General features: G+C 38.3%; 1 protein-coding gene across 1 annotated transcript; it reads right to left on the bottom strand.

Moving 5' to 3' along the window:
• Window positions 1-1,526: 1,526 nt before the first annotated feature.
• On the bottom strand, window positions 1,527-11,009 carry LOC148676371 (arginine and glutamate-rich protein 1-like). The gene is made up of 4 exons (XM_088607405.1): window positions 10,447-11,009; window positions 5,939-6,164; window positions 3,549-3,632; window positions 1,527-2,640 (listed from the first exon to the last, which is right to left on the bottom strand). The coding sequence occupies exons 1-4, from the start codon at window positions 10,794-10,796 to the stop codon at window positions 2,476-2,478; spliced, it is 825 nt and encodes a 274-aa protein (XP_088463531.1). The 5' UTR covers window positions 10,797-11,009; the 3' UTR covers window positions 1,527-2,475.
• Between the last annotated feature and the right edge of the window lie 15,978 nt (window positions 11,010-26,987).

Genomic DNA, 26,987 nt, shown 5'->3' with positions numbered 1-26,987 from the left:
TATTTGTACACGTGCAGTGAGATTTATAGAAATTTTGTAGCGCAGATCTCCATGGGATTTTCTACAGCCCTATTCTGCTGTCCAATAAATTAATCTTGTCTCCAAATTGACACATTTATTGTTAAAAAACATTCAAGCAAATTGATGAAAAATAACAGACAACTCCAATGCCTGTGAGAGACAATGCTGAATTTACCAACAGTTTTAAGGGCTTGAAAAATAGTTTTTTTTTTCACAATTTATACATTTCACAAAACTACGCAAGTAGAAGTATGCAAATGTATAATGACATATTATGCATATTTTTAAGTCTTCATCTACTATATAAACTTATATTATGGTTTTAGGTAGTAACTGAACAGAATTGGTGATCACAATAAATAATTAATAAGACAACTATTCCCATCACCTACAACAGCTAATGTGTGAATTTTCCATTTTAAAAAGCACGATTTTTGAACCAGAAATCTTATTCTTTCATTACTCTACTAATGTACATTTGACATATTTAAAAAAAACAATTACCTATCAGGAAGCATGTGCAAACAACCCCTCTATTAAAATGTACAATTTACTTCTTCAATTATAATACCAAGTGTAATACATTCATGTTCATGTGTTGGGGAGGTCATTTTTAAGAGGTCTAAAACATTTAAGACTTGAACACTGGTCAGAAATGAGTTTGTCAGATGTTCCTCTGACAATACATAGTTCACACAGAACTCATGGGATATGGAACAAGCTACCGAGTCACGTTGTCAAAGCTGCTACCCTGGCTTCTATCAAAAGCTTACAAGATCCTTGGATCAATTAGGTACTAAACAGACAAATAAGCCAAAAGACAGACCATTACTCATTTCTAGCCTTTATGTTCTCCATCTGAGGAATCACTTCTGCAGGAGGAATTTCAGTGAACTAATTCAGGTTGCCACATGAAACAGGTGGATCACGCTTCAAGTAATGTTAATAATGGATACTTGTATGTTCTCTTGCATATCGAAGTATATGAATTTACAGGTATACTAGCATACTTAAAACACTACAGAAATACACTACTACTGATCCGTGAATCTTAAGCAGATTTTGAAGCAGAAAAATGCATTGTTATCCCCTTTCTTACTTGCACTGCAAAAACATAGAAGTTCAAGTGAGTAACTGTGTCAGCATGAGTAGGCTTCAAGGGAACAAGTAAAGGTTTATTCCATGCTGAAAAGAGAAGAAAACTTTCCTGTTGAGCCGGCATCAGGTGTTTTTCTTCTCTTTGCAGCAGAGAATATACCTTTACTTGTTCCCTTGTAAATACATTTTCTTTCAATTTATCCATTCTGTTTTTCTGGTAATCTGTTATACATTAGAAAATTAGCAAAGAACCACTTTGAACAAAACAGAAATGTGATGTACTGGGGAAAGAGCACACTTTGTAACTACAGGCTATTACACATTCCATGCTGTTGCATGTAACATCAATGATGGCAGTAGTACATGTTTCTGCTTTGGTAAAAAAAAACACGACAAAACAAAACAACTACGCTTTCAGAACTTTTATTTTGTGAACTGAACACACTTCCATACAGAGGAAAATTACCAAAGGTTTAATCAAATAAAAAAAAAATCCATCCTACCCCATTAATCCCACCCCCCTCCCCTCAACCCCCAACCCATCATGCAGTAAATCACTTCCTTACCTGTACCAGGACAGCTTTAGAACCAGTAGAATGCAAAAAGCATTCGATTTTAAGAATGTACTACATATAGAGTAATACATGGGGACACAGAGTCCACTCTTGGACATTAAAAAAGTGATTTCAGAGACAACTGCATTTATGTTTTACATGATTTTACGAAACATTACATCACACAGGGTCAATATTTAGATTACATGGGAAACTTTCTCAGGTCAAGCCATTCACAGACTTGATGTTTAAGTAGTTAATGGGTTTAATGTTCCACATTTAATCATGCCAAACAATGCAATTACTTTGCACATTATAAAATAAATCACATTGTGGTCTGCCCTGTCCTGTACTTCTGTTGTCTGCATTTAATGAACTACATTTTAAAATGTAACATTTGGATTATACTGCTTCATACCTCAATGCAGAGTAATGAAAATTCATAAATCAGAATCCCCCAATACTTCTATCAAAGCAGATAACAGAACCCAAATACACTTTTTAACACTTTTCATAAGCTTTGCCAAATTAATGTCATTGTACGAACCCCTCCTAGTCTTAAACTAATGCCAGTTTTACCATGATTTGATAAATTGCTTGTAGAGATGTCACAAGGTGACAAGTGAAAGTTTCCTATGTTAAAAAAAAAAAATACGATGGCTGGATTATCAATTAAAAGATGCCTCATCTCCTTTCGAAAGATTGTTGAGCACAGCCCACATCGGTATAAGCCAACATTCCAGACTCTCCAGAAAACACTTCAACATGAAGCTACCATACAGTTAAAAGTACAAGTTGCAGTTCATTCTGTTGGTTTTAAAGAGAAGGACAGCTTGGGCCTTGACTTTCCCTTGCCCAAGATTAGTTTTTGCTCTTCTTTTTGCTGACGTTGTCTTTCTTGTTCTAATTTCATCCTCTCTTCATGAATTTTCCTTTGTTCTTCTACAATTTTCAGTTGCTCTTCAGCCTACAATACAAATCCAATATTTCAGTTAGTACACAGATAAGAATACATTTACTATATGACTGCATACATAATTTTCAAGGAAGCAAATAATGACGCAGTGGAAGAAATATCCTAATGAAAAATACAATACAATTGCTTTAATACAAAACGGTGTAATTCCAGCAACCATATAAAGAGGACAATAAAGTATATAGTTATGATTTACAACACAAATGTGTAATAAGTCAATCTGTGCATGACTGCAGAATTGCTTTTGTCTACTGATTACGATACGAGATTTTTGAAGTTCAAATAAACCACTTAAAAATCTCATAAGTGCAGCTTCATTCTGACATTAAAATTATTTTTTGTATTTTCCACACAATTAACCACTACTCCTGGATATTTTATTACTACAGAAAACATTAAAAAATAGAACAGATTTCATAAAGGACAGCAAAAATCAAACTAGAGAACATCTTATCATACTTGGAAATACAATATCCAAACATGAGATGCTCTTCTCAGCATGGTAAGAATATAGAGTCTAAACATATAAAGCATTTAAACTAATTCCGATCTACTAACAATAACAAACATAATTTGGTTAAACATTGATTTTTTTTAAAAACGAATTCAATCACTGGGAATCCCATTTAAAAATTATACAGAACTCTTTCAAGAAGAGTATTATAGGATATGTAGGATCAACAGGGAACTTGTACAAGATTTTAACAGTACACCTCTTATTAAATACTACTAATTTGCAAAGGAAAAAAAGGAACTTTTAATCTTGTTTACTCACACTGCACATGCTTAATAATAAAACAGTTGCTTAAGAATAAACTCATTTACCCTTTCCAAATTCTCACACAGTATACTGTTGAACTTTATTATATAAACTAAATTTCCAACAATTATTCACTTACCAGTTTAGCTTGAGCATCAGCAATTTTACGGTTATTTTCTTCTAATATTTTCTCCAGTTCTTCTCGTTTTGCTCTTTCTTCCTCCTAAATGGGAGACATGGTGATATGTTAGACAACGCATGGGCTCTCTACGTTTCTGCTGAGCTATGCTCCCTCTCAGATCTTTGTGCCTCACTCCTACAACAAAGGGTAGCCTGAGAGCCCCCAGTGTTTCTCACATAGTAACGTAAGCTAAAACATATCATTAAGAAAAAAATATCCCGGATAACTATGTTCACGACACCCTCCCAATCAACTCAACCACCAAAAGCTAAACCCTCCCTGATTCAATTTTAAGTTATTTAAAACAACTGTTTTACATTTCTACATGAAAACATCACAATCAACATTGACAACTATAAAATACTTTATATCAAATATTTCAACTGTATAAACATATCAGAAAAAAATGGAAAGAAAAAATTGAATAGTTTGGCTCACCAATTTAGGTATACCTACGCATTCTTTACCTATACTCCTTTTATCAGCATTAAAAGTTGCATATTTACTGTCTTGTCCAGTGTCCTGCAGAGAGAGAGAGTGCTCCTCGGCTGCCAAACGCGCCAGCTTCCTCTTTAAACTGATTTGTACTGTTAGCGTGGCAACACCTGCATCAGCAGCTCAGCCATTTACAAGAAACAACATACAAATGCAAGCTGAGCTGAGGACTGCAGATGCTTATGATAAGAAGGAACAAAAGTATGTAATTCATCATTCCTATGGCAAACAATTAATAAGAAAAATACAATGTACTGTTAGTTATACTTAAATCAATAAATAAAAATAAAGAATGAAAATACAAGATTAATCCAAACTAAGGAGACTGTTGGCCTCACAAATCATATACCGGAAAAAGGTAAAATAGTTGAGTTTTGAAGGGGTGAAAAGGGGGGATTGAACAGTTTTTCTGAACAAAAAAACTTTGAAAGATGCTTTAAAAAACGTTTTTTTCCTAGGAGTATTTCATCCAGATTTGTTTTTGGAAAAACACAAGGCTGTATGGTGAAGTCATCCACACTAGAAAATTGCTACCATATTTAAGGTCTGCCAATTTAGAAAATGTCTGATGGACAATGAAAAAGAAGAGATCAAAATTCCTGGTCTGTTTGGTAACAAGCTGTCATGCAGTATCAGTATCGACAAGACCAGAAGTAAGAAGGGGCCAAAAAGCATTACATAACTATGTTTAATGACATATCAGGACTACGCAATACAGTGAGTTTTACGAGAAAAAAAAAGTTTCTTTGTTCTGTTTTTCTAGCATATCCTTGCTCAAAGCTCCATGAAAAAATTTGTCACAAATACAAGGTGTTTCCTGCAGTCATTAAGTCATAAGCATCCTATATGATTTTTAAATATGATTTCCTGAAATCAGCCTGTTATTATACACAAGAGTCAAAACCTACAAACATAAGGTTAATCTACAATTGCAGCACATGAAACTTTACTTTTTTTAAAACAAAAGAAATATTGGTGTAAGTTTATTTTTTCAAAGCCAAGATCTGCTTAAGGAGAAAGTACAAAATAATTTTCGTGGGAATCAATTTTTTTAAATTCCCTTTATAGTTTAGACTTATTCTGATGAGTAAAGCATAAATTACAGTACTGTGGTGTTCTTTTCACAGAATTATTAATTATTTTTTTTCCTACAGTGAAAGTAATGTTACACTTTACATTAGGCAGGAACAAAACAGATCATTAACATCTACCAAAAACATAAAATGATCAGAAGGTATTGAAAACTGATTCTTAAGATTTAAGATTAATTTTGACTACATTATTTGAAGTAGGAGAAGTACAGGGTAAAGACGTCTAAAGATCGTGTTACTGGTATTTATATTTTTCGTGCTTAGCAGGAAATTTCCAAATTCCTATTTAACCACTTGGCTCAGCTTCAGACTGGGGAAAGCCTTTTACTACACAATGGCGATTCAAGTGAAGGCAGGGCAAGCAGTTAGATAAAATTTCAAACACCTTGTATTACAAAAAAACAAAAGAATAAAAGGTGGGGAGAGGTTAAGAAATTAAAAGGATGATGTTGGTAACTTTTTCTGCAGCCATGGCAAAAGTTTCATATTTATTTTTTAAAGGGCCAGGATTTTACTTCTTCATTTCTTTAAAACATCCCTTCCAATTAACAGACCCCTGTTCTCAAAAAAGGGAATGTGGATTCCAACCACGAAAGTAGTGGTCAATTATCAACCTCGTGTGACAGTGCATGCTTGCTGTTGCCTCACCAAAGAACTCAGAAGAAGCAAGAGCACATGCTTACACCATCCACCACATACCTCCCTCGCCCCTGAAAGTTTTGCCATGGGCCCTTGCTTGCATTCCCAACGACCAAGCGTTACCTCTCTAGCCTTCTGTGCTGCGAGCTCAGCTTGCCGCTGTCGCTCCAGCTCCTCGAGCAACTGTTTCTCCATGATGCGTTTGGCCTCCTCCACCCTCCGGAGCACCTCACGCTCAATTTCATCTTTCCGCTTTTCCAGCTCCTCCTCCACCCGCTTGGCCACCATCTCTTCCACACGCCGCGCCGTCTCCTCTTCAATGAGCTTTTCTTCAATCTCCTGTTGTCGACTGAGGTAAAAAAACAAAACATTTAAGAGAGATATAAACAGACTAGACTCCTGGAACTAGGATAAGACTCAGGCAAGTCTTTGCATTAATTTTAAAACTCAGCATTTGGTGAAGAAAACTAAAGTCACATATCTACTTTCATGTTTGCACAATCAGGAAAATTAAAATGTTGATGCAGTTTGTCCTTTGCTATACATCTTCATAACTCACAGCTCATAACTACTTCTCTGCTAGCTTCACAATGGGCATTCAGTACCTCATCTCAAGACTAAGATGCCAGCAGCCATATCATCCTGCAACTCACAACTGGCAACCCATTGAAGCTAAGCAGGTGTAAGCCTGGTCAGTACCTGGATGGGAGACCTCCTGGGAAAAACTAAGGTTGCTGCTGGAAGTGTTAGTGGGGCCAGCAGGGGGCGCTCACCCTGGGGTCCATGTGGGTAAACAGGCCCCGTCCTTCGGATGAGACGTAAAACCAAGGTCCTGACTCTCTGTGGTCATTAAAAATCCCAGGGCGTTTCTCGAAAAGACTAGGGGTGTAACCCCGGTGTCCTGGCCAAATTTCCCATTGGCCCTTACCAATCATGGCCTCCTAGTAATCCCAATCTATGAATTGGCTTCATTACTCTGCTCTCCTCCCCACTAATAGCTGATGTGTGGTGAGCATTCTGGTGCACTATGGCTGCCGTCGCATCATCCAGGTGGATGCTGCACAGTGGTGGTGGTGGAGAGGAGTCCCCATCACCTGTAAAGCATGTCCAGAAAGTCCAGAGTGTCCAGAAAAGCACTATATAAGTGTAAGCAATTATTATTACTAAGGATATGTGATATCACCTCTTTGTCCAACTGCAAATCTAAGTTAATATGTACAAAATGTATAACACAAAATAGATCATCTTAAACCCTGTAAGATGGTGTAGATAAACATAGCAGTTAGAATTTATTTCATTAGAATCGGGAGTACAATGGGTTTTATTTTGAAGATTTATGGTGCAGAACAGCAGGATGCCCTTTATTTTGATGTGTTCTTTAATAGTTTTCTACAGTTCTAGCTCAAACTAAGTTACAGCAACAGAGTACTGAAACAGAAGGTTGTTTTATTCTTACATTATGTAATTTAATGTAAGACCATTATTGCACTAAAGCAATAATGATGAGTATTTTGTTTTTCATTAAAGTGGAACTGCAGTGCTCTCTCTACATTTTGGGGTTATAATGAGTTAGCATTGATGAGTGCATTTCAAACCACAATGAAATTACCAAGTAAACAGTAACTTGTACAACCTCCATCATAAAAGACATGAAATTTCAATATGAGTAGTACGCAAAACACAACCCCCCTTCTCACCTTAAAATGTAAACTGCTTCGTATGCAACTACTTTTTACATATCAGGATTTATATATTCAATATTTTTATTTCATTTTATATAATACTTTAGGAAGTTGTGTCGGCCATTCAGAACAAAGTACCAAAACTTCTGGTAACGTGAAAGAAGCCCTATTACACTGTAAACATGCTTTAAACCAAGAGAAATTTGGCTACTATGTTCATTTTAATTGAATTCTTCCTTGCATTTTTATACAAGTCTTTTGGGGCTTCCTGTCATATTCTCCATCTGTGCATACTGTAAGTTTGCTCCCATTTATTTTTTTGCTTATTACTGGCTTGAAAGGTGGTTTCTGCCCTTTCATCCTTTCAAAGTTTCCAAAAAACTTTGTTTTCTCCTTGTTTCGGTGTATGTACCTTACCTGGGTAAGACCAGTCTGCGGTACACATTATATATATTATACTGTACAACAAACTAAAATTACTGCATTGTTTCCTCTTTCCTTTTAAAGGGGTTTATATAAGCTATTTTACTATTTTTACATGTTTAATAACTACATTTTTTACTATCGCATAAATTATGAAAACAATAAAAATGAAAATTTCTGATTTTAAGTTATTTAATGCCTTTTCATTAAATCACAATCTCTCAAAGCAGTTATGGAAGGGAGAGAAGGAGTTGTCATAATGCGCCACAATCCAATAAAAATTAAGTTTAAAGTAGTTTGACTGCTACCACAAATATTGCTACTTGCGACCAAAACAATACTGGATACAAGGTATGGCCCAGCTTTGCCGACATATGCAATAATCACAATACTATTAGCATATATGGACAATTGCAGAACACTGCTTGAGGCCAAACTGCTATTCAGCTTCACTTCCATCCCATCCCATGACCAAAACCCACTGAAACTAAGCAGGTGTGAGCCTGGTCAGTACCTGGATGGGAGATCTCCTGGGAAAAACTAAGGTTGCTGCTGGAAGAGGTGTTAGTGGGGCCAGCAGGGGGCGCTCACCCTGCAGTCTGTGGGTCTTAATACCCCAGTATAGCGACGGGGACACTATACTGTAAACAGGCGCCGTCCTTCGGATGAGACGTAAAACCGATGTCCTGACTCTCTGGTCATTAACAATCCCAGGCTGTTTCTCGAAAAGAGTAGGGGTGTAACCCCCCATCCTGGCCAAATTTCCAGTTGGCCCTTACCAATCATGGCCTCCTAATAATCCCATCTATGAATTGGCTTCATTACTCTGCTCTCCTCCCCACTGATAGCTGATGTGTGGTGAGCGTTCTGGCACACTATGGCTGCCATCGCATCATCCAGGTGGATGCTGCACATTGGTGGTGGTGGAGGGGAGTCCCCATTACCTGTAAAGCGCTTTGAGTGGAGTGTCCAGAAAAGCGCTATATAAGTGTAAGCAATTATAAATTATTAATTATACACACATATGTTCCCCGTTTATATAATTTCCTGAATGCTGAAACTCAAAGTTTGTTTTAATGTAAAATTTGACTAGCTGGACAAGACAGTAGCAGAATAGAAATTAGGAGATTATTAGGATATGTACCTTTAAAATACGTAAAACCTACATTTCATTTTAACATATCACAATATCTCAAACACCTTTAAACTGTGACATGAACTTTAATGCAGGAATGCACTGAAAACATTCACCTCTGAGGATGGCTGAGCATGTCTGCTATCTTCGATATATAATAAAGTAGGAACATAAAAAAACACGTAAAAATGAACGGATATTGTTTTGACCAACGCAAATTAGTAAACATTCTGCAAGCACTTTAAATATCGATATGGTATGGGCGTTTTAAGTTTCTATAAGGTCACAACACACATTTGTGTTATTTTTGTACACTTACAACCAGTGTACAATCTGTGCCACAGATTTCTCATTTCATTGTTTTGAGTGTCCAAAACATGTCTAAAACCTCAGACCTTAAACTGCTGACCACTTCGATTATGTAATTATGCAGCAGAACCTGTTTTTTTTCCAAATAGAAAAGTGGCTTCATTTGCCCTATGGACAAATAAGCATAATATTATTTCCAATAAAGACGGGAGCGTAGAATATTTCCCCTTTATATCTTTTGTTTTTCTGTTGTTGTTCCTTAATATTTATTTATCTTTTTAAGGGAAATCCACTGTAGCAATATTAATCACGTGTATCTCACATTTTAGTCCTCACCGAGGCGTACTTTAAACGAAATTCTGAGGTACAAATAAGTAACACAGCTTGATCAGACTATAACGAATTTAACAATTTAAAATCCGTTACCTTTTCTTATTCTGTATATAAACGCGTATACGGGAATACCATTTCATTTTTTATTTTCACTCTGCCTTTTCTGGTGAGGGTCGTGGTTACAGCAAGCCGAGTAGATCACCCAGACTTCCTGACCCGAGCAACAGATTCCAGCTCCTCATACTATTACAAATGATGGACCACCAATTTACATTTTCAATTTATATTTTATTTAGAACTAATATACAAGGTTTTTCTTGCGACCAATCTGCTATTTTAAAAGAAACTGTATCCAACCACAGCGTAATAGCGACAAGTACCTCACGAAAAACCGGGTTTGTCGATACATCCCGCCTCGGGGCCGTGCAAAATAGCCAGTATTTAAACTTGAAATTAATGCCCTTGATACAAGCGAACCTATTTCCACATCTCTTTCCTTATCTTCAATATTAACAAATCATAAAAAAATAAGCCCAACACATCTAGACTGTCAGATTCGATAAAAATACACCCCAACAGACTTAATCAACGTTAAAATTAAATGACAATTTTGTAAAGTTAAAGGCATTGCATAAACAATAACATAAACAGTAACAGTTCCTACAGCCTCTCTGGGTTTCGCAGCTAAGGTCAGCGTCAGGCAATTGTGCCATCGCTCGCACCGCACGGGTTACAAAGTGCCTACTCACATTTTCCTCTGTCTCTCCAGTTCGGCCTTTTTCTCTTCCTCCTCCTTCTTTTGCTTCTCGTCGAGGTTGCTTCTCTTGCTCACTGTCCGCCCGAAGATGTCGATCCTGTCGGAGGGGGAGGCAGCCCGGTCTCGCTCCCGCTCCCTTTCTCTACGGGACGCGGCTGTAGCGGAGCGGGAACGTGACCGCGACTCTCTCCGCCGGCTTCTCTTCGCTTCCCGGGACTTCGATCGCTTCTTAGACCTTTCCTTGTCTCTGGACCGAGATCTGGACCGGCTCCGCTTCTTGTTGTGCTTGCTGCTCTTGGAGTGCTTAGAGCGGGACGAGCTGCGACTGCGAGAACGACCCATAATCGCCACCTCAAACTACGACCTTAATAATCAATTCCTTACTTTAAACTCTTTATTCGGAGAATTCGACCTTTACCAGAATTACCTCCAAATTCGTTCAACCAAAATCACGTCCGATTTCCTTGTAAACTTTATTATTATATCAATACGATAAACCCGGCCAGCCGGCAAAATGGCGGCTGTCTCCGTTCTCCCAGGATGCATCTCTCTCGTACTTTTTCGGAAGCACTCGGGTAGCCGCCGAAATGACAAGAACACGGTTGCAAGATGGATTCTGCGATTATTCAAAATGTGTATATATATATGAAAAGCAAACTCTCGATATAAGTGACTTAACTCTGTAAAGTGAAAAAATGTCAGTTTTACTAAAGGTTTTGGAAACTTTTCAAAAATGTATCTGAATGTTTATCTTTGCATAGACAGAGAAAATACTTATTTTTTAGAGCCTGTATCGTAAATCAAAACTTTTTAAGTTCTAGCTGCTGAAACTGAGCAAAGTTCTTGCTTTAAGCATCTTTTGTTTGCAGATTAAAATTATTTCCATTAAATTATTCTAATAAATGATGACAATGATTCTAATACCACTTCTAAGGGTTTGGTTAAAGTAGACTTAGGTCTTTAGAGGTAAACATATTGGGGAGAGAGGGACATAGAAAGATCTGATAAATTGTTCTACTCTGATGTGATCATCTTCCTATCAGAAATGCAAAGAGCACTCCTAATTTCCTCTAATCGTATTACGAATGAATGAAGATCCATCAGAAAAACACAGATATGAGTTACAATGACATTACTATTATTAATAACAGAGGATGCTTTTGGAACATCTAATTGTATTATTGTATGTATATTGTATTTTCAAATACTTTTTCTATAAACAAACACGCTTGTGTTAAAATGCTCAGAATATATAAAACTATCACAAAAAGACCATCTTTTATCAGAAATCATTTTATCCTGGTGAGAGACTTGGAAAGACAAAAATGCACACATAAACATGAGAAGAACATGTAGAGTAGAGTAGATTGATAGGCACTGGTTCTAACTACCATGCTATAGTGCCACAGATACTATAAAATATATTAACTAACTATAGTCTTCTGTATATAAAATATAAATAAGCAATATGATTATTAATATACACGGTGGTGCAATGATGAGCATAGCTGCCTCACAACATTGGGGCCGTGGATTCAATTCTGGACCTGGAATGCTACCTGCATGAAGTTTGTATGTTCTCCTTATGTCAGAGTTCTCCTCTCAGGCCAGAAACATACTGGTAGGTTAATTGGGTTCTGTGAAAAGTGACCCTGTTGTGAGTGTATGCTTGCCAGCTCTAGGGCTCTGCATTTAATTCATATATAAACAAGTTCTTTCCTCAGTAGAAAATGTCACATACTTCAGAAGTATCCTGTTCAGTCTGTAGAAATCAAAGTTCCATCCTGGAAAAATAAATTTGTAGTAAATTAAAAAATAGATAACTAATATAACCAAAATGAAAATAAACTTCTTTACACTTTCCTCTGTAATATTCCAAATTTTGGAATATCAATAGCTACAGTGCCTTGCTTTACATTTAGCTTTGATGCCATTTGAGATTGATAAGTGGAAATACAGGCTTATTAGTTTACTGGTGACCCAATAATCAAATCAAATAAAATAGATTTTGTTTACCTTTATCAAATCTTTACTGTATACTAGAGCAAACAGTCAAATTAGTTTAAGGTTTCTTTAGAGTCTATCGAGCATGGGTAGTACTCATGAGAAAATGCATGCAGGAAAAGAGACTCATATATCAGTGTAAAAATATCTGTTGTCACTACCTGACTGCACAGATTTTAAACAATGACCACTTCCTGATGGCTAGGTCAGAACATGTGTGAAAATCTCAAAAAGGGGCTTGCCATTATATTCTCTACACAGGAAAGATATTCCAAACCCTTTGCCTTCTACAGAGCTGCAGATATTTCTGTTTTTTCTTTGCTTTGAAGAAAACTCATAATATACTTTTGGCATAAGTCTATTGTAATCTGTCGCAGTCCTTATGAACTCAACGTTTAAGGCAAGAACCTTCTTGGAAGTGGCTTTGTTTTAAACAGCATTGGGTTTAAATGGCGAGCCTACACACAGAAGAATTCAGTAGATTAAGACATCTTAATCTGGGAGAGACCATGCTCTCTACATTGTGGTTCTCTGTGCTTAACACCTCTAGGCTTCCCAGACTCACAATAAGGAAAGGAACCTACTCTATGTCAAGTTTGAAAATATTATCATTTTATGTTTTGGTCAGTCCATATAGTCCATTCAGTATTTTACATTGTATTTGTCAAGGTTAGGTGACTTAAAGACAGCAAGGGAACAAAGGCAGGACAGCTGCAACTCGGCATATTCCACCAGGAATAAAATTGCAAATATAATTTTAAGAGAATTGCAATTTCTTGCACCAGTACAAATTCCTGCATGCTTTTGGGATTTCCTCAGAATCTTGGTGTTCTTTTAGATGAAGCTCCTAAATCATTAATTTTGATCATGCATGGAAATTTAGATGTTTACTTTGCAGAATGCAATGATTTCCATAAAATGTTTCAGTTTGTAACATGTTGCATTAGGTTTATCTGACAATATTTTATTCCTCACTTAAAGTAACTTCTTTTTTATTTGCAGGAGGTACCTGTGTACCTTAGTTACATGTCATATTATTGTATTATGGACTGAATGGTCCCATTAGTAAATTAAAAGGGCAAAAGGCTTACCTGGATGCATAAATAAAAATAATAAATAGGAATGTTTTGTCACTTATTTTATTAATCTTTTATTTTGTATTTATAGTCCAAAATACACTTGCATTTTTGATCCTGACAGATTTCTTACTCTTTTATTTCCACTTCTAATTAGATGTGTGCTTTTCCCCATTTCTACAAACATAAAAAATGCCTTGTTTTATTTTTAAGCATCAGCAAGGATGCTAAGTAATCTTAACAAGAACACAGGCCAGAAAACTGCAAAATTCAGTCAATCAACTTAGCCTCCCTACAGGTATTAAGAGTCATGACAATAAACTCAAAAGCACCCTTTGATTGATTCACTGATTGAACAACCAAATGATTGATTTACAATATCCATCACTTAACCTGACACCTGTAATTCAAATTCAAATTCAAAGTGCTTTACTGGCATGACCAATGAATTACAGGTTTGCAAAACAGATTCAATTAACACAACAATTATAGACATTTATAGTAAACACGTATTATCGAATATTTGCATACAGTACATAACACATTATTACAAGGCACACTCACTCTCTGTTTCTTAAAATGTTACAGGAGATTATAGGAAATTGCTACCAAGTTTCCTTACCCCTCCCCCAGTAGCATAGGAAGCTCTTTTGACTCTGGCATGTGTGGGAGTTCAGGTTTGTTACTGTAGGGAAGAATTTCTAATCCCTGAGTATTTCTCTAATGCAACAGAAAGTGTATATCTGTTTCTGCTTCTCCCTGCTGGCAATGGGAACATAGCCTGTCCTCACTGGGCACTTAGGTCAGCCTGTGTCATCCAGTTTCTATTTTAAAAATGTTTATTTCATGAGGGTGTCTTTCTGTTTGCTGTTTTTTACCCTCATGAGATACTCGGGTAGTGTGTATTGTCTTTTTAGGGTCCTGTAGCATTCCAGTATCTGCTGTGTGTATGTGTCTCAGTGGCAGTGTTGTTTGGCTTGTGCTTTGATTTGGTTGACTTTGATTTGTGTTTACTTACTGGCTTCCCTACTGGATCAGCAAGGCCTTGTGGTGGTAGATCTTCTGGTCACTGCTTTTTATGTGTAAGTAATATTTTAGTGTTCTCTTCTGTACATGTATTATTGGAGGTATTGGCCATATTTAGCTCGCTACACATTGTTTTGGTGTTTTTACAGAGTTCTGTAAAACTCCATGTGCAGAGATTCTATAATAATAAATAATATCTTTAATTAATTATAAAGCACCTTTTTAAACCCAAGGACATTGTACATAATGATAACATACATGACATACTGTAAGATAATCAGACATAGGTCCTAGTAAAAAGGTGAGTTTTAAGTTTAGATTTATAGACAGTGAAATAATCTGCTTATTCAGTTCTTATGGTCACAACAATTTCAGAGTAGCAGTGAAGAAACCCTTTGTTCTGACATGCACTCGTTATTTTTCTATATAAACCAAGTTTATTATCTGACATAAACGACAGAGAGAGACAGAATTTTGGATGTATTGTTGTGAGACTGGACTGCTGTATGTTGGAGTGCAGAGTGGCACTTATCTGTGATACTTATTAATTTATCTTACTGTTTCCCCAATGAACATTTCCCCCCAAAAAAATGTTGCCTAAAATAGCTATTGTAAATTCTTACTCCTTTTTTGTGTAGTATAAATTTGAGGAACACATGTTATTTTCGATTAAACTGACTTGTTTTACCTGGCATAGAACATAGCTTAAAACCATTAGAAGTCATGCTAATATGCTATAACTGTTATGCCGCAGCTGTACATGGGGCACAGCTGTGGGTGTTATTGGCAGAATCCAAGCACAAGTGACCAGAATGTGGCAGAGATGTCGAAAGAGAGCCAACTGGTTGGGCATCAAGCACTCTGGGATTTTGCCACTCCAATAAAATAAAGATATTTTTAAAAAACAGAATTGGCATTATGTAATATGAATTTAAATCTGCTGGGTTGATTAGATTGATGCTATTTTTTAAAAAGGAATTACATCTCTACTTCAAGCGAATTGGTGTGCAGTTCATTTTAATGTCATTTTAATGTTATTTTGATCCAAACAAACATTTTCCCTTTTCTCTTACCCACACAAAGTAAAAGAGACTGAAAAATATTATTTTTAAACAGTGAAGCAAAACATCAGTGTGAGAGACAATATGTGTATTAAAGTAAGTAGAGTATTTACTGCTGGACACATGACATAAATATCTATGTATGGACCCTTACAGGCGATCCTTTCATATATGACGAAGATGTGCAGGGAAACAACCCCACCCCCCGTTATTGTTTAGGCCTATTCACATTGTTTACACTACTGCTGTTGCCTCTGCTGGGATTCTGTTGTAAGAGAAAATCCACTGTCATACACACTGTCTCCACTGTCAAGATGTTGTTATCATTATTGGAGGGGCTCCAGGCAGAGCTTTGAAAGAAAACAATAGCCATTAAATTTAGAAACTGCTGGGAAAAAGAATACAAATGCACTGTCCATCTCAATACACACTGTTACGCCCAGAAAAGAGTTTCCTGTGAGCCTCAAACACACATTATACTGTAGGTTGCATTAACCCCTTATGCATCTGGGTCTCATGGACATAAATAAGGCAGAGAATTTAGTGCACACCCTTATACTAATTCAACTATTCTGTCCATACAAAATTTAAAATAACTTTCTAATGCAAGTGCAAGTTTATTTTAAATGTGTTTGAATGTCTTCAGGTCTCATATATAATTGGATTTGCATAAGTGAACAATAAGAGCTTTAACTGCATCTCCTACACAACAGGTGAATCAAGAGTTTGTGTTGTGATTAATGTGGGGTCAATACAGTCGAAGACAAAACTCCATGCTCTACATTAAAAAAAATAGGCACTTCAATCCAGATTTTATCATTTGGCTAATGTTCCTTTCCTACATGTTTTGAATATAGGGTCCTTGAGTATCAGAAACATAAAACATCAGAATAAATAAATTCCCCCCTAATTTTATAGATGCAGCAATTACTAATTTTTCTGCTGTATAGTGAGGCTGCTGGCTAATAAAGGCATACTTGTGTCACTAAGGTGGGTGCTGCTCTTCAGTGGTTGTTGTCTTCCTATATGATTCTTTGGGATGAGTACAATATAAAATGTAACTATTATTACAATTATTATTAGAAAGCTGCCTTTTCCTGGTGAGGGTCATAGTGGATTGTGGAACTTAAGTATACCCTGGACAGGGCACCAGTCCCTTTTTCATACACACACTGAGTTAGCTAACCTAGTCCAGAATTGAGCCCATGATGATTAACAATCTTTACAATAATCAAGTCATATACATATGGTGCTATTTTGGTGGAATTTGCTTTTTCCACCCCTTAAAAAGGCAGATTTATAAATTTTATTTAGTGCCTTTTTATCAGAACTATCTCTGTCTCATAGATTTCAGGAAAGAACCTTGTTGTTGTTACCTATCCTCTTATGGGATCTGAGAAAATGACCTGATATTTTTTCTGTGATTCTTTAGATCGCATATACTGTAGTACATCTTATTACTGAAAAACAGAAGCATGAATGGAGACAGTAACACTTCCAAGGCTATATCCTCTAACCTTCTCAAATCTTTAACCTTGACAACAGGAACTCTTAGACAAGAAAATGTTTCACAGACAGACTTCAGCAGTATTGATCTTTTTAGCTTCTGAATTCTTCGTGAGACTCATGTTGTTTGACAGTTTTCTACCTTTGTCTTACACCACTACACACAATTTTTCTGGAAAGGATATTTTGTTCTACATTTTATTGGGATGATTTTTACAAAGACAGTCATGACTTTTTAACTCATATAAGACCTTTTTGAATTAGCAATATAATTTGTAGATATTTCCAGTACTAAAGTGCATTTCCTGCATTTTATGACTTTATTTCATAAAATACAATTTTAATACATTTAGAATTGCATTACTCTTTGTAATATAACCTACATTGCAATGTTGTTATAGGATTAATGAACTTGAGTAGAATCTGGCATTAGTAGATGAGTGTAGCAGTTGAGTTCTATAGCTCATTTGAGTTGCATGTGGAAAGGAAACATTCTACACTTTTCATTTTACTTTCAATTCATTTAAAATGCAGAGAAAAAAATGTGTGTGCTCAATACGGATCGTATTTCATTATTATAAACCCCAACTCCACCATATTATGTGGTTTTATTCATGACGTCGAACCTTGATTACCTGCTAGTATTAAACTGATGTTCAATTTTTCCAAAAAGCCAACATTTTTCCAAAGATAATGACAATGAGTTAAAAAATGCCTCAGCTGTGCCTAAATAAATAAGCTTATCTTCTTTTCCTAATGCCTTTCAGTTCTCTCCGTATAGTTTTGGAGGATTTATTGTTCTGCCACTGTTAACAAGCAAATCAAATGAATATTTTTTAATCAATTCCATTGAATTGTAGAAATATTGTAGAGAAACCCTAGCTTCTGCCATATACTCTATACAGTTTATCCACAATTCTGTAGCTAATGATCAAGTATGCAGACAGTTTGAGGATTCTTATCTCCCACAATTCAACGAATTACAATATGGCTGGCATTACACAAGAAACTATATTTTTTTCTTAATAATTTGATACAAAATGTTATTTGGCATAAAAACTCAAACCACCTAGTAGTTTTTGCTGACAAAAAGTTTGACAGTCTATATGGTTGAATGGTTCCAAAGTGCATAACCCTCATTACAATACAATAGTACATTTAAGAACATAAGAATATAAGACAGGTTACAATGAAAGGAGGCCACTTGACCAATCAATCTGATTTTATTTTTAGATGTTCATTGAATAATGATCAATACATCCATTTCCTGAAATAAGCAAGGCATTCTATTATCACCTTCCACAATATTGCTCAGTAGCTTGTTCAACAACCCTTTTTTGGAAGGTTATAGAATTTCCCTGTTTTCAGTTTTAAACGCACTTTCTCATCGTTGCACTATTATGAGTAGTTTCCATTTGTGTCCTCTGAAAATGTCCTTTGTGAATACATTTTACTGGTATGTACAATGACAAATGTGAGACCACTGTGCATTGTGAGGGGCATTTAAAACTGTTTGAGATGTTTAACCATTAATATCTTTAATAAAGGATATGATTAGTTTTAAATCCTCCTGAAGACAGAAACTGTTTATTCAAAAAAAGTTTACAAGCACTGACATGTCCAGACCTGTCACAAAATTCACATCAGTGTGTTTTAGATGTACAGAAAGAGTAAACCTAGGCCAGTTTTTCTTCTCATCTTTTGTTTATGCATGTACCCTTTAACAAATTTTGAGGTGATGTGTTAGAAAAAAAAAAACATTAGAAGGCCAGTAACGGGAACGGGAACGTTTCCCAGCAAATTTTAAAACAATTTATAGATTAGAAGACAAAGCACCCCCCAGACCAAAACATGTGCACGGTGTGTATGCTACTGTATTATGACGATAGCTATATGATAGCTATATGCGGTTTACGCGGTAGTTAGGTGGCCTGACACATATACCGAAAATCGCGTATGATCAGAACACCCTCATTTCCCCCTTAAGCAAGTAAAATCAATCGTAGGTTTATTAGTATGTGTATTATGAACAGTAATACAGCAAATACAGTACTGTAGAGTATACGAAATAGATCAAATATAAATCAATAACAGATTCCTAAATAATAAACGCAGTAGATGCATGGCTCTAACGAATAGCCTTCTCTTTCTCCAATTGTACGAATCGAAAATTCATTATTGCCATACAGTACATACGCGCCAAACGGGTCACTCTTAAAATGTTCAAAATGTCGATTTTAACTCCAAATCTTTTCTTGGCTTACCTTTCCCCTTTGTACTCATTTCTTTCCTCTTAGTGCTTGCTTTCGGTTTACGAGTCATATTAGGTGTAATGCCGCATATTAAAGAAAGCACCGACTTGCTAGAGGCTCTGTGAGTAGTGTAACTGTAGGGATCGTGAAAGTGTGGTTAAACACACTACCTGCAAGGATAGAAACTGGATGGAAATGGATATTTCTTTTTAAATAGTTAATTTTAACAGTCAAATTACCAACCGCCTCGTTCCCTCTCTTTTCCTGATCTTTTTCCTTGTCACACTATTCAGTGTGACCAAACAATAAGGAAATGTATTTGAACATAAAGAGATCTACAAATGAAAACGGATACTTTTAGAAAACTTAAAAATACTTTAAACTGAATAACTGAATAAAACAACAGTAACATATTGCATAAGCCTACAGTAGTTCCCAAAGCGCAGCTCGGGTGCGTGCTGCGCCAGATTTGAAGGGAATTGAAATTAGGGAATTTATTTTTCATTAATGTTTTTCGTCGTCAACCGTGTATACACCAATTCACAGTATTCTACTGTATACTGATTCCTGTAAATGTATGCAATGAGTGTGCAGCTTTATCATCCAGGTGAAAAGCCAACTTTAATTTTCTTTATATTGTAGCGCCAGCGCAGGACGCTTTAGCAGCTGCACCGTCCTCTTTTAGCCTTGTGCACGCAAGGCGGGTTGGGAACAGCGCCTGAGGGGCGAGACTTGGGTTACCGGACTGTATATAATGGGACGGAGGCTGTGTGGCGGTCTCTTTCCTTTCGTGTCTGTCAGAAGTGTAGGTGTGTGGAACCTGGAAACAGGAAAGACTCAGGAGGGAAATAATGTACAGGTCGCTACCTTTAGGGGAGAAGTCTGTCCCAGATATTGCTACAAAGCTGCTGTGCATTTATCTGGCCTCTGAGAGGCTTTGCGACAGCACCTGAAGCGCGTACCTGGACTTATTTTGCCAGGCTTTGGGTAGGTTGGGAGGTGTTCAGAGTGTGGGGTATCAGACCCAAGCTGGATGTCCCACTCTGACACATGCCCTACAATTTATGGGACAGTTAAAAGTTTTCAAAGATCTCACCCAATTGGCCATGTTCCCTTCCGAGATGTCAGTGTCCAAAAACTGGAAGACTTTGTTGCACTTCAGAACAATAGGCAGACCCCTGTGGGCATTTTAACATCAGCCCCAAAAGGAAGGTGTGGAAACACTCATCCTCTAAGTTTCTGTGCAACGTTCACAGAGCCTTAGCCTGGAGTGTCGTCCACCAGTGCTTACCAGTGCAAACCTTCTTGTACCGCAGAGGCCTTACCCCCAGCCCTCGCTGTGTTAGGGTGGGCTGTGGTGAGGAGGAGACTGTGACCCATCTCCTGTGGTCCTGCTTTTTTGCTAAGGCTTTCTGGGCCCATTTTGAAGACTAGTTGCAAGCCCTTTCACCCCACTTTTCCCTGACCGCTGCTTTCGTTATATACGGCATCTCTCCCGTCAAACTTCCTTCTGACATATTTGACAGGATTTGGGCCATGGTGAACAGTGGGAAAGACGCCCTGTGGAGAGTGAGGAACATGCGTTTGTTCAAAGGCATCGAGGTCCCAGTCAAGGCAGCAGGTAGCCTGGCCCTGTCCATTACCCGAGAGAACTATTACCTCAGAGATCTGTGGAGAGAAAGGAGGGAGGGAGTAGAAAATCTGTGGGAAATAGAGGGCATAGGACAGTACCTCAAGAATCTGTGAAAAACATTGTTAAAGTAAAGAATGGGATTTGCACTGGAACAAGATAAATTGTTGCTATGTAACTGTTACTGTGTCAAAACTTAATGAGATGTGTTAATATATACTGTTTTAAGTATGTACATTAATGTAAAGTTTTCTATTTTGTGATTCCCTGTATTTATTTGTGAAAAGAAAATAAAGTTCTTAAATCGGAACCTTGCAGCTGCGTGAGGACAATAAATGTGTTGCCAAAGCACTTAACAGCTGTGTCAGCATGCTCCATTCTGTACCGAAACCCCGCAGTCGTTACAATATGCATCTTATTTTTAGTTGTATGCACTTTTCCACTGCCTTTATTTAGGTGCCTTTATTTAGGTGATGTCACAATTTTGATCTTATATGGTCTTATATATAACAAATTTGAAAAAAGATAGTCTTTTCAAACAACTTTCTTGGAGAAATGGGCATCACTGAAGCTTTAAGCACTGATAATATAAGGACAAAAAGCCTCCAACAAAGGTTTTAACAAAGTAATTCCTTCTGTCTAAAACAAATGTATCCAATTACCTGTCTTCACCAAAATGTTTGATTCCTTTTCCTAATTTTATTTATTGTTTAACAGACATGATGGTTTTTCATTTAAAAAACTGTCACTATACCCAAAGCATAATAGATCTCGTCTCGGCATTGCAAAAAATAAACTCCTCTCGTCAGTAACAATAAACACTATTTTACATAGGAGGAAGAAAAATAATAATTAATAATTGCTTACACTTATATAGTGCTTTTCTGAACACTCCACTCAAAGCGCTTTACAGGTAATGGGGACTCCACTCCACCACCAATGTGCAGCATAGTGCGCCAGAACACAATTTTTAATGACCACAGAGAGTCAGGACCTCAGTTTTACATCTCATCCAAAGGACAGCACCTGTTTACAGTATAGTGTAACTGTCACTATACTGGGGCATTAGGACCAAATGGACTGCAGGGTGAGCACCCCCTGCTGGCCCCATTAACACCTCTTCCAGCAGCAACCTTAGTTTTTCCCAGGAGGTCTCCCATCCAGGTACATCCAGATACTTCTCCCATTAAAACAAAATGGGCTGCTCTCGACAAATGCATGCTCACCGCCATGTTCGCAAATCCCCGGCGTCCAATTCAGCCCCGGGTTCCTGTTTCTGTTGCTACTGCGGCCACCTCCTCAGCCCTGGGTCTGTCCAGTGTCCTAACTCTGGCCCAGTCAGCAGCTGTCTCGTGTCTCCGTACCCGGCGTTCAATTTAACCCCGGGCTCATCCCTCCTGTCTCAGCTGCTACTGCAGCCATCTCCTCCGTCCCGGGTCTGTCCGGCGTCCTACCTCCGGCCCAGTCAGCAGCCGTCTCGTGTCCCCGTACCCGGCATTCAATTTAGCCCCGGGCTCATTCCTCCCATCTCAGCTGCTGCTGTGGCCATCTCCCCGGCCCCGGGTCTGTCTGGCGTCCTACCTCCGGCCCAGCCAGCAGTTGTCCCATCTCATGTCCCCGTACCCGGCATTCAATTTAGCCCCGGGTTCCCCCCTCCACTGCTACTGTGGCCACCTCCTCGGCACCGTGGCTGCCCGCCCTCCTATCTCCTGCCCGGCCAGCAGTGGTCCCGTGTCTTACGTCCCTGTCCTATTCATGTTCCGTCCAACCCAACCCTTATGTTTCGTGTCCTTGTCTCGTCATCCCAATCCCCCAGTGTTCCACTTATTAAAACAAAACACATCCCAGGCTGCCGCATGACTCCATTTCTCCCAGGTTCAGACAGGACTGCTCACGAAGTTGGGCCTTCGTCTTGAAAGCGTGCGTTCCCAAATCCGCATCTCATTTTCCCTACCCCCGGCCTCCAATTTGGCCCCGGACCCATTCGATTCATTTCTGCTGCTACTGTGGCCATCTCCTTGGCCCCGGGTCCATCCAGCGTTCTACCTCTGACCCAATCTGTAAGTGTAACGAGTCTAGTCCCTTCACCCCTGCCACTACCGGCACCACCTCTTTCACGTACCTGCAGGTATGTCCCATGTCTGGAGTCTCAGTCTCGACTTCGCATTTTTTCCCTCGCCCGCCCGCCACCGGTACCACCCCACCAACAGGTAAGTCCTTCATCCCACGCCCCCATTTCATCCCTGTCCCCCCACCCCACATGCCCAATCCGCTCCTCCTTCATTCGCTTCCCCATCCCTGGCACCCAGTTCAGGCTCCAAGTTCATTACTCTTGCCAGTCGCCCCATGTTTCGTGTCCCCATCTCGTCACCTCTTTTCCCCCTATCCAGCATCAGTCTCATCCCTTCTGTCCTCTGTTCCTACCAAAGCCACCCCCCTCGACGTCCGCACAGGTAAGTCCCTCATCTCATTCCCCCATCTCATGCGCGTTTTATCCCGGGCGTCCGATCCGACCCCAGGCCCATTTCTCTTCCTCTCATCCTCCCCGGCCGTCGCCACCACCTCTCGGCCCTGGGTCCACCCAGCCTCCTACCCCTGCCTACACAACAACCGCCCCCTGACGTTCAATCCAGCACCGGGATCATCTCACCCACTCCGCACCGCTACTTCTCCAATCCAGTACAGCTCTCACTTCACATAAATTCCATGAGCTACAGTACCACAGCTGGTGCCCAGAGCTGTTCAAAAAATGCCTAGCTGCCCGGACCGGGACCATTGGACCGGGACCCCCAGAGCTTTATTTTCTCCCAACGGGAGTTTTTGTTTTCCTCTCCACAGCGCCCACATGGATCTGTCACAAGGCCATCAATGCTTGCCAGTTCCAGAGTCCACGAGTCCTAGTAGCCAGCTCCTTACACCCAATTTACCATCCAATAGCAAGGTTTCACTTGCCATAAGGTTTACAAGCCTCCACACTTTCTTCGAGCCTGCCACTTTGTCCGTCCAGGAAACCCTCATCAAAGTTAATGGCTATAAAAGGCCAAGTCGCTACTGTCTACTTCCATTCCTCCTCCTGATCACCGTGCGAATCAAGCGCAGGAGTCTCCAATTTCCATTGCTGCTTTTGGGGGACACAATCACAAACATACCCATCCAAATAATGCCTGCACCATTAACCCATTCTAATAATAGTAGCGATTTTCCTTTCCCATCCACGAAGAGCCTACACGGTTTCTCATCACTTAGACCCCGCATCCGTTCTAATTCCCTTCCGTCAACGTCTCAACATGTTTCCATAATAAGTGACTCGCCAGGCCAAAAGAACTGACTTCCCTACAGCAAACCTAAACAGAACTCAGACAGGCACTCCAACTGCCCAACCGCTGCACAATCCACACACCACAGATCAAGCCTTCTTTCCTTCTTCAAGCTCTTCCAAATTCTGCATTGGTCCCGCTTGGTTCTTTTCAGGGTCCTGGCCTCCTCGTCCTATGGCCAGGAGGTCGGCCCTCAGCCAACCGGGTTAAGCCAAATATTCACTCCACAATAGTTCGCCACTCTTTAATTTTGGGGCGTTGCCATTCCTCGTGAATTAATATTATGTAAAAAATATGGTTATTCTATGTAACAAAAGTAAAAAGCCTGCGTCTGAAAACTATGGCCTTTATATCTTGTACAAGTCAACATCATTTGCTAAATAAAGAACAATGACAATAAACAGCTACAATTTGTTCCATATTTACAGTATGCTGTAATTTGCACTATTCACATCTTGAAATATGTATTCTTCTGAAGCTTTGATGATCCCTTTTTGTTAGTTAAATTACTTACTGCCAAGGGTACAAGTATATAACCTTCCTTTTAGGTAAGAAAGGCCATAAAGGCCCATGGAGGAATGGGGGGCAAGGGCCACCATTTTTCTCAACCATAACAGTGGAAGTTGAGGCGATGTGGCCAGTATCATAGGATTAACCCTTGGTACTCATTTGGAAAGCAGGCTAAGTGGACCTAGGAGCCATATGGAAGGAGCCGTCTGAGCTAGCACAGCTCCAACTTTACATTTACTCTTTGAAATTCAATTAACATGGGGATCAATTTAATGATTGAAAATAAACTTCTTAACTGAGGTATGAGTACTCTTATTGACCAACTAAAAGTGGTTTCTTTTTAAAAAATATTTGCCATGCTCAAGCAGTACATACAGGACAAGGTTCAATGTAAGTTACTGTTAGCAGAATACAGTAGACTCATGTTTCACACAAAATATTTTAAGCAAATTTGTGTTGGCAACAAAAAATACATTAAAATACATTAAAAATCAAACTGGTGTTTTCTTTACTGTGCACCATCATCCTCAATATGGCTCTTAAAATAAAAATAAGTATGAAAGGGAAAGAAAAATCAAGAAAAGTGACTGATTTGAAATTAAAAATCCATATTTTCCAGATGGCTGTTTGTGAGATCTATGCATCTGCTGTGTTCCCTGCATTTTATTATTATTACTACATTTTATTGGATCTGTTTTGTATACTGCATGCTACTGTATTTGCTGTATTACATCAACATATTAATAAACTTACAATTGATTTTAATTGTTTAAAGGGAAACTGCAGTCACAATTTCTCAAACCTGTTATTGAATCTTGGTAGCAAAACAAATTAAGTGACGGTATAGAATTTTTTTTACAAATTTTAAATTAAGCACATTTGTTAACAATTCGATTTAATCGTTCTCAATTAAAATTGTAAATTTTGTATAAGTACTGTAAGTCACCATGTTGTTACAAACCCCTGGTCTTGCCATGGGCAAGAGTGAGAGTTCCCACGAATTGTGATATGATGCATCTCCTTCCTGCTTGTTAGTCACTGTAATAACTAATGTAACACAATACAAGTGAATTTAGTACTGGTTCTGCAGCAGATATTTTACTGCAGGAAGTTTCCAACGTAATCTGTTTGCAGAGATAACAAGTAAGTTCCGTTTATTGGCAATTGTAAATGTCTTCATACACATCCAATGATTCTAATGTGCTCAACTGCATGCAAACCTGTTTATAGAGAGAGCAGTCTTAGTGCTTCTCAGCTTGCAAGCTACTGAACTACATGCCATACAAAATTAAAGCAAATACAATTTGATGGGATGCAGAACTGTTGAAATCTATCTGTCCTGCTAGTATCTTTCCCTACTTAGCAATGGCAGGAGCCCATGAATTTTACTGGTAGTCCCCAGCATGTTGTTCTCACAAGCCCCTGCAGTGATGTCACCATCTGTCAAGAGGTGCAACAGTTAATTGTGAGGCATCCCTTCTTTCTCATGTATTTCTAGGAGAACTAGAAAAATAAATTCAGGTAGCAGTTTATTTTTCATCTACATTAATTGACTGGTTAATACTGATGTTGTGGTAGCAGTGCAGATTCACTGTACTCATAGTCATCTCTGCTCTGATAGAGCAGTCAACTATCAGTATCTGGTTAGACTTAGTTTATATTCAATATGATTCAGATTCTGTTAGCATTATATTTCTGGAAGTCTATAACTGTCCACGAAATCAAGGTAATTAAGGAAGTATGACCCAGCTTTGGGGGGCACAGTGTACAGTGATTAGCATTGAACCTAGGATACTATCTGTGTGGATTTTGTATGTCCCCTTTACCTGTAAAGCACTCTAAGTGGATTGTCCAGAAAAGCATTGTATAAGTGTAAGCAATTCTTCTTCTTCTTCTTCTTCTTCTTCTTCTTCTTCTTCTTCTTCTTCTTCTTCTTCTTCTTCTTCTTCTTCTTCTTCTTCTTCTTCTTCTTCTTCTTCTTCTTCTTCTTCTTCTTCTTCTTCTTCTTCTTCTTCTTCTTCTTATTCGGTCTAAGGTTTACCCTGCCTTGAGCTAATTGTTTGCTGTGCTCCAACTCCGTGTGCAACTCTGAGTTTGAGGAAGAAATTTAGAAAATGGATGAATGATTCAGCATTAAGAACCAAAACAAAT

The sequence above is a fragment of the Lepisosteus platostomus genome, chromosome 2, assembly GCF_059453375.1.
Source record: "Lepisosteus platostomus isolate fLepPlt1 chromosome 2, fLepPlt1.hap1, whole genome shotgun sequence".
Taxonomy (NCBI): domain Eukaryota; kingdom Metazoa; phylum Chordata; class Actinopteri; order Semionotiformes; family Lepisosteidae; genus Lepisosteus; species Lepisosteus platostomus.
Note: the sequence above shows the minus strand (reverse complement) of the source record. Positions and strands in the feature narration are given on the sequence as shown.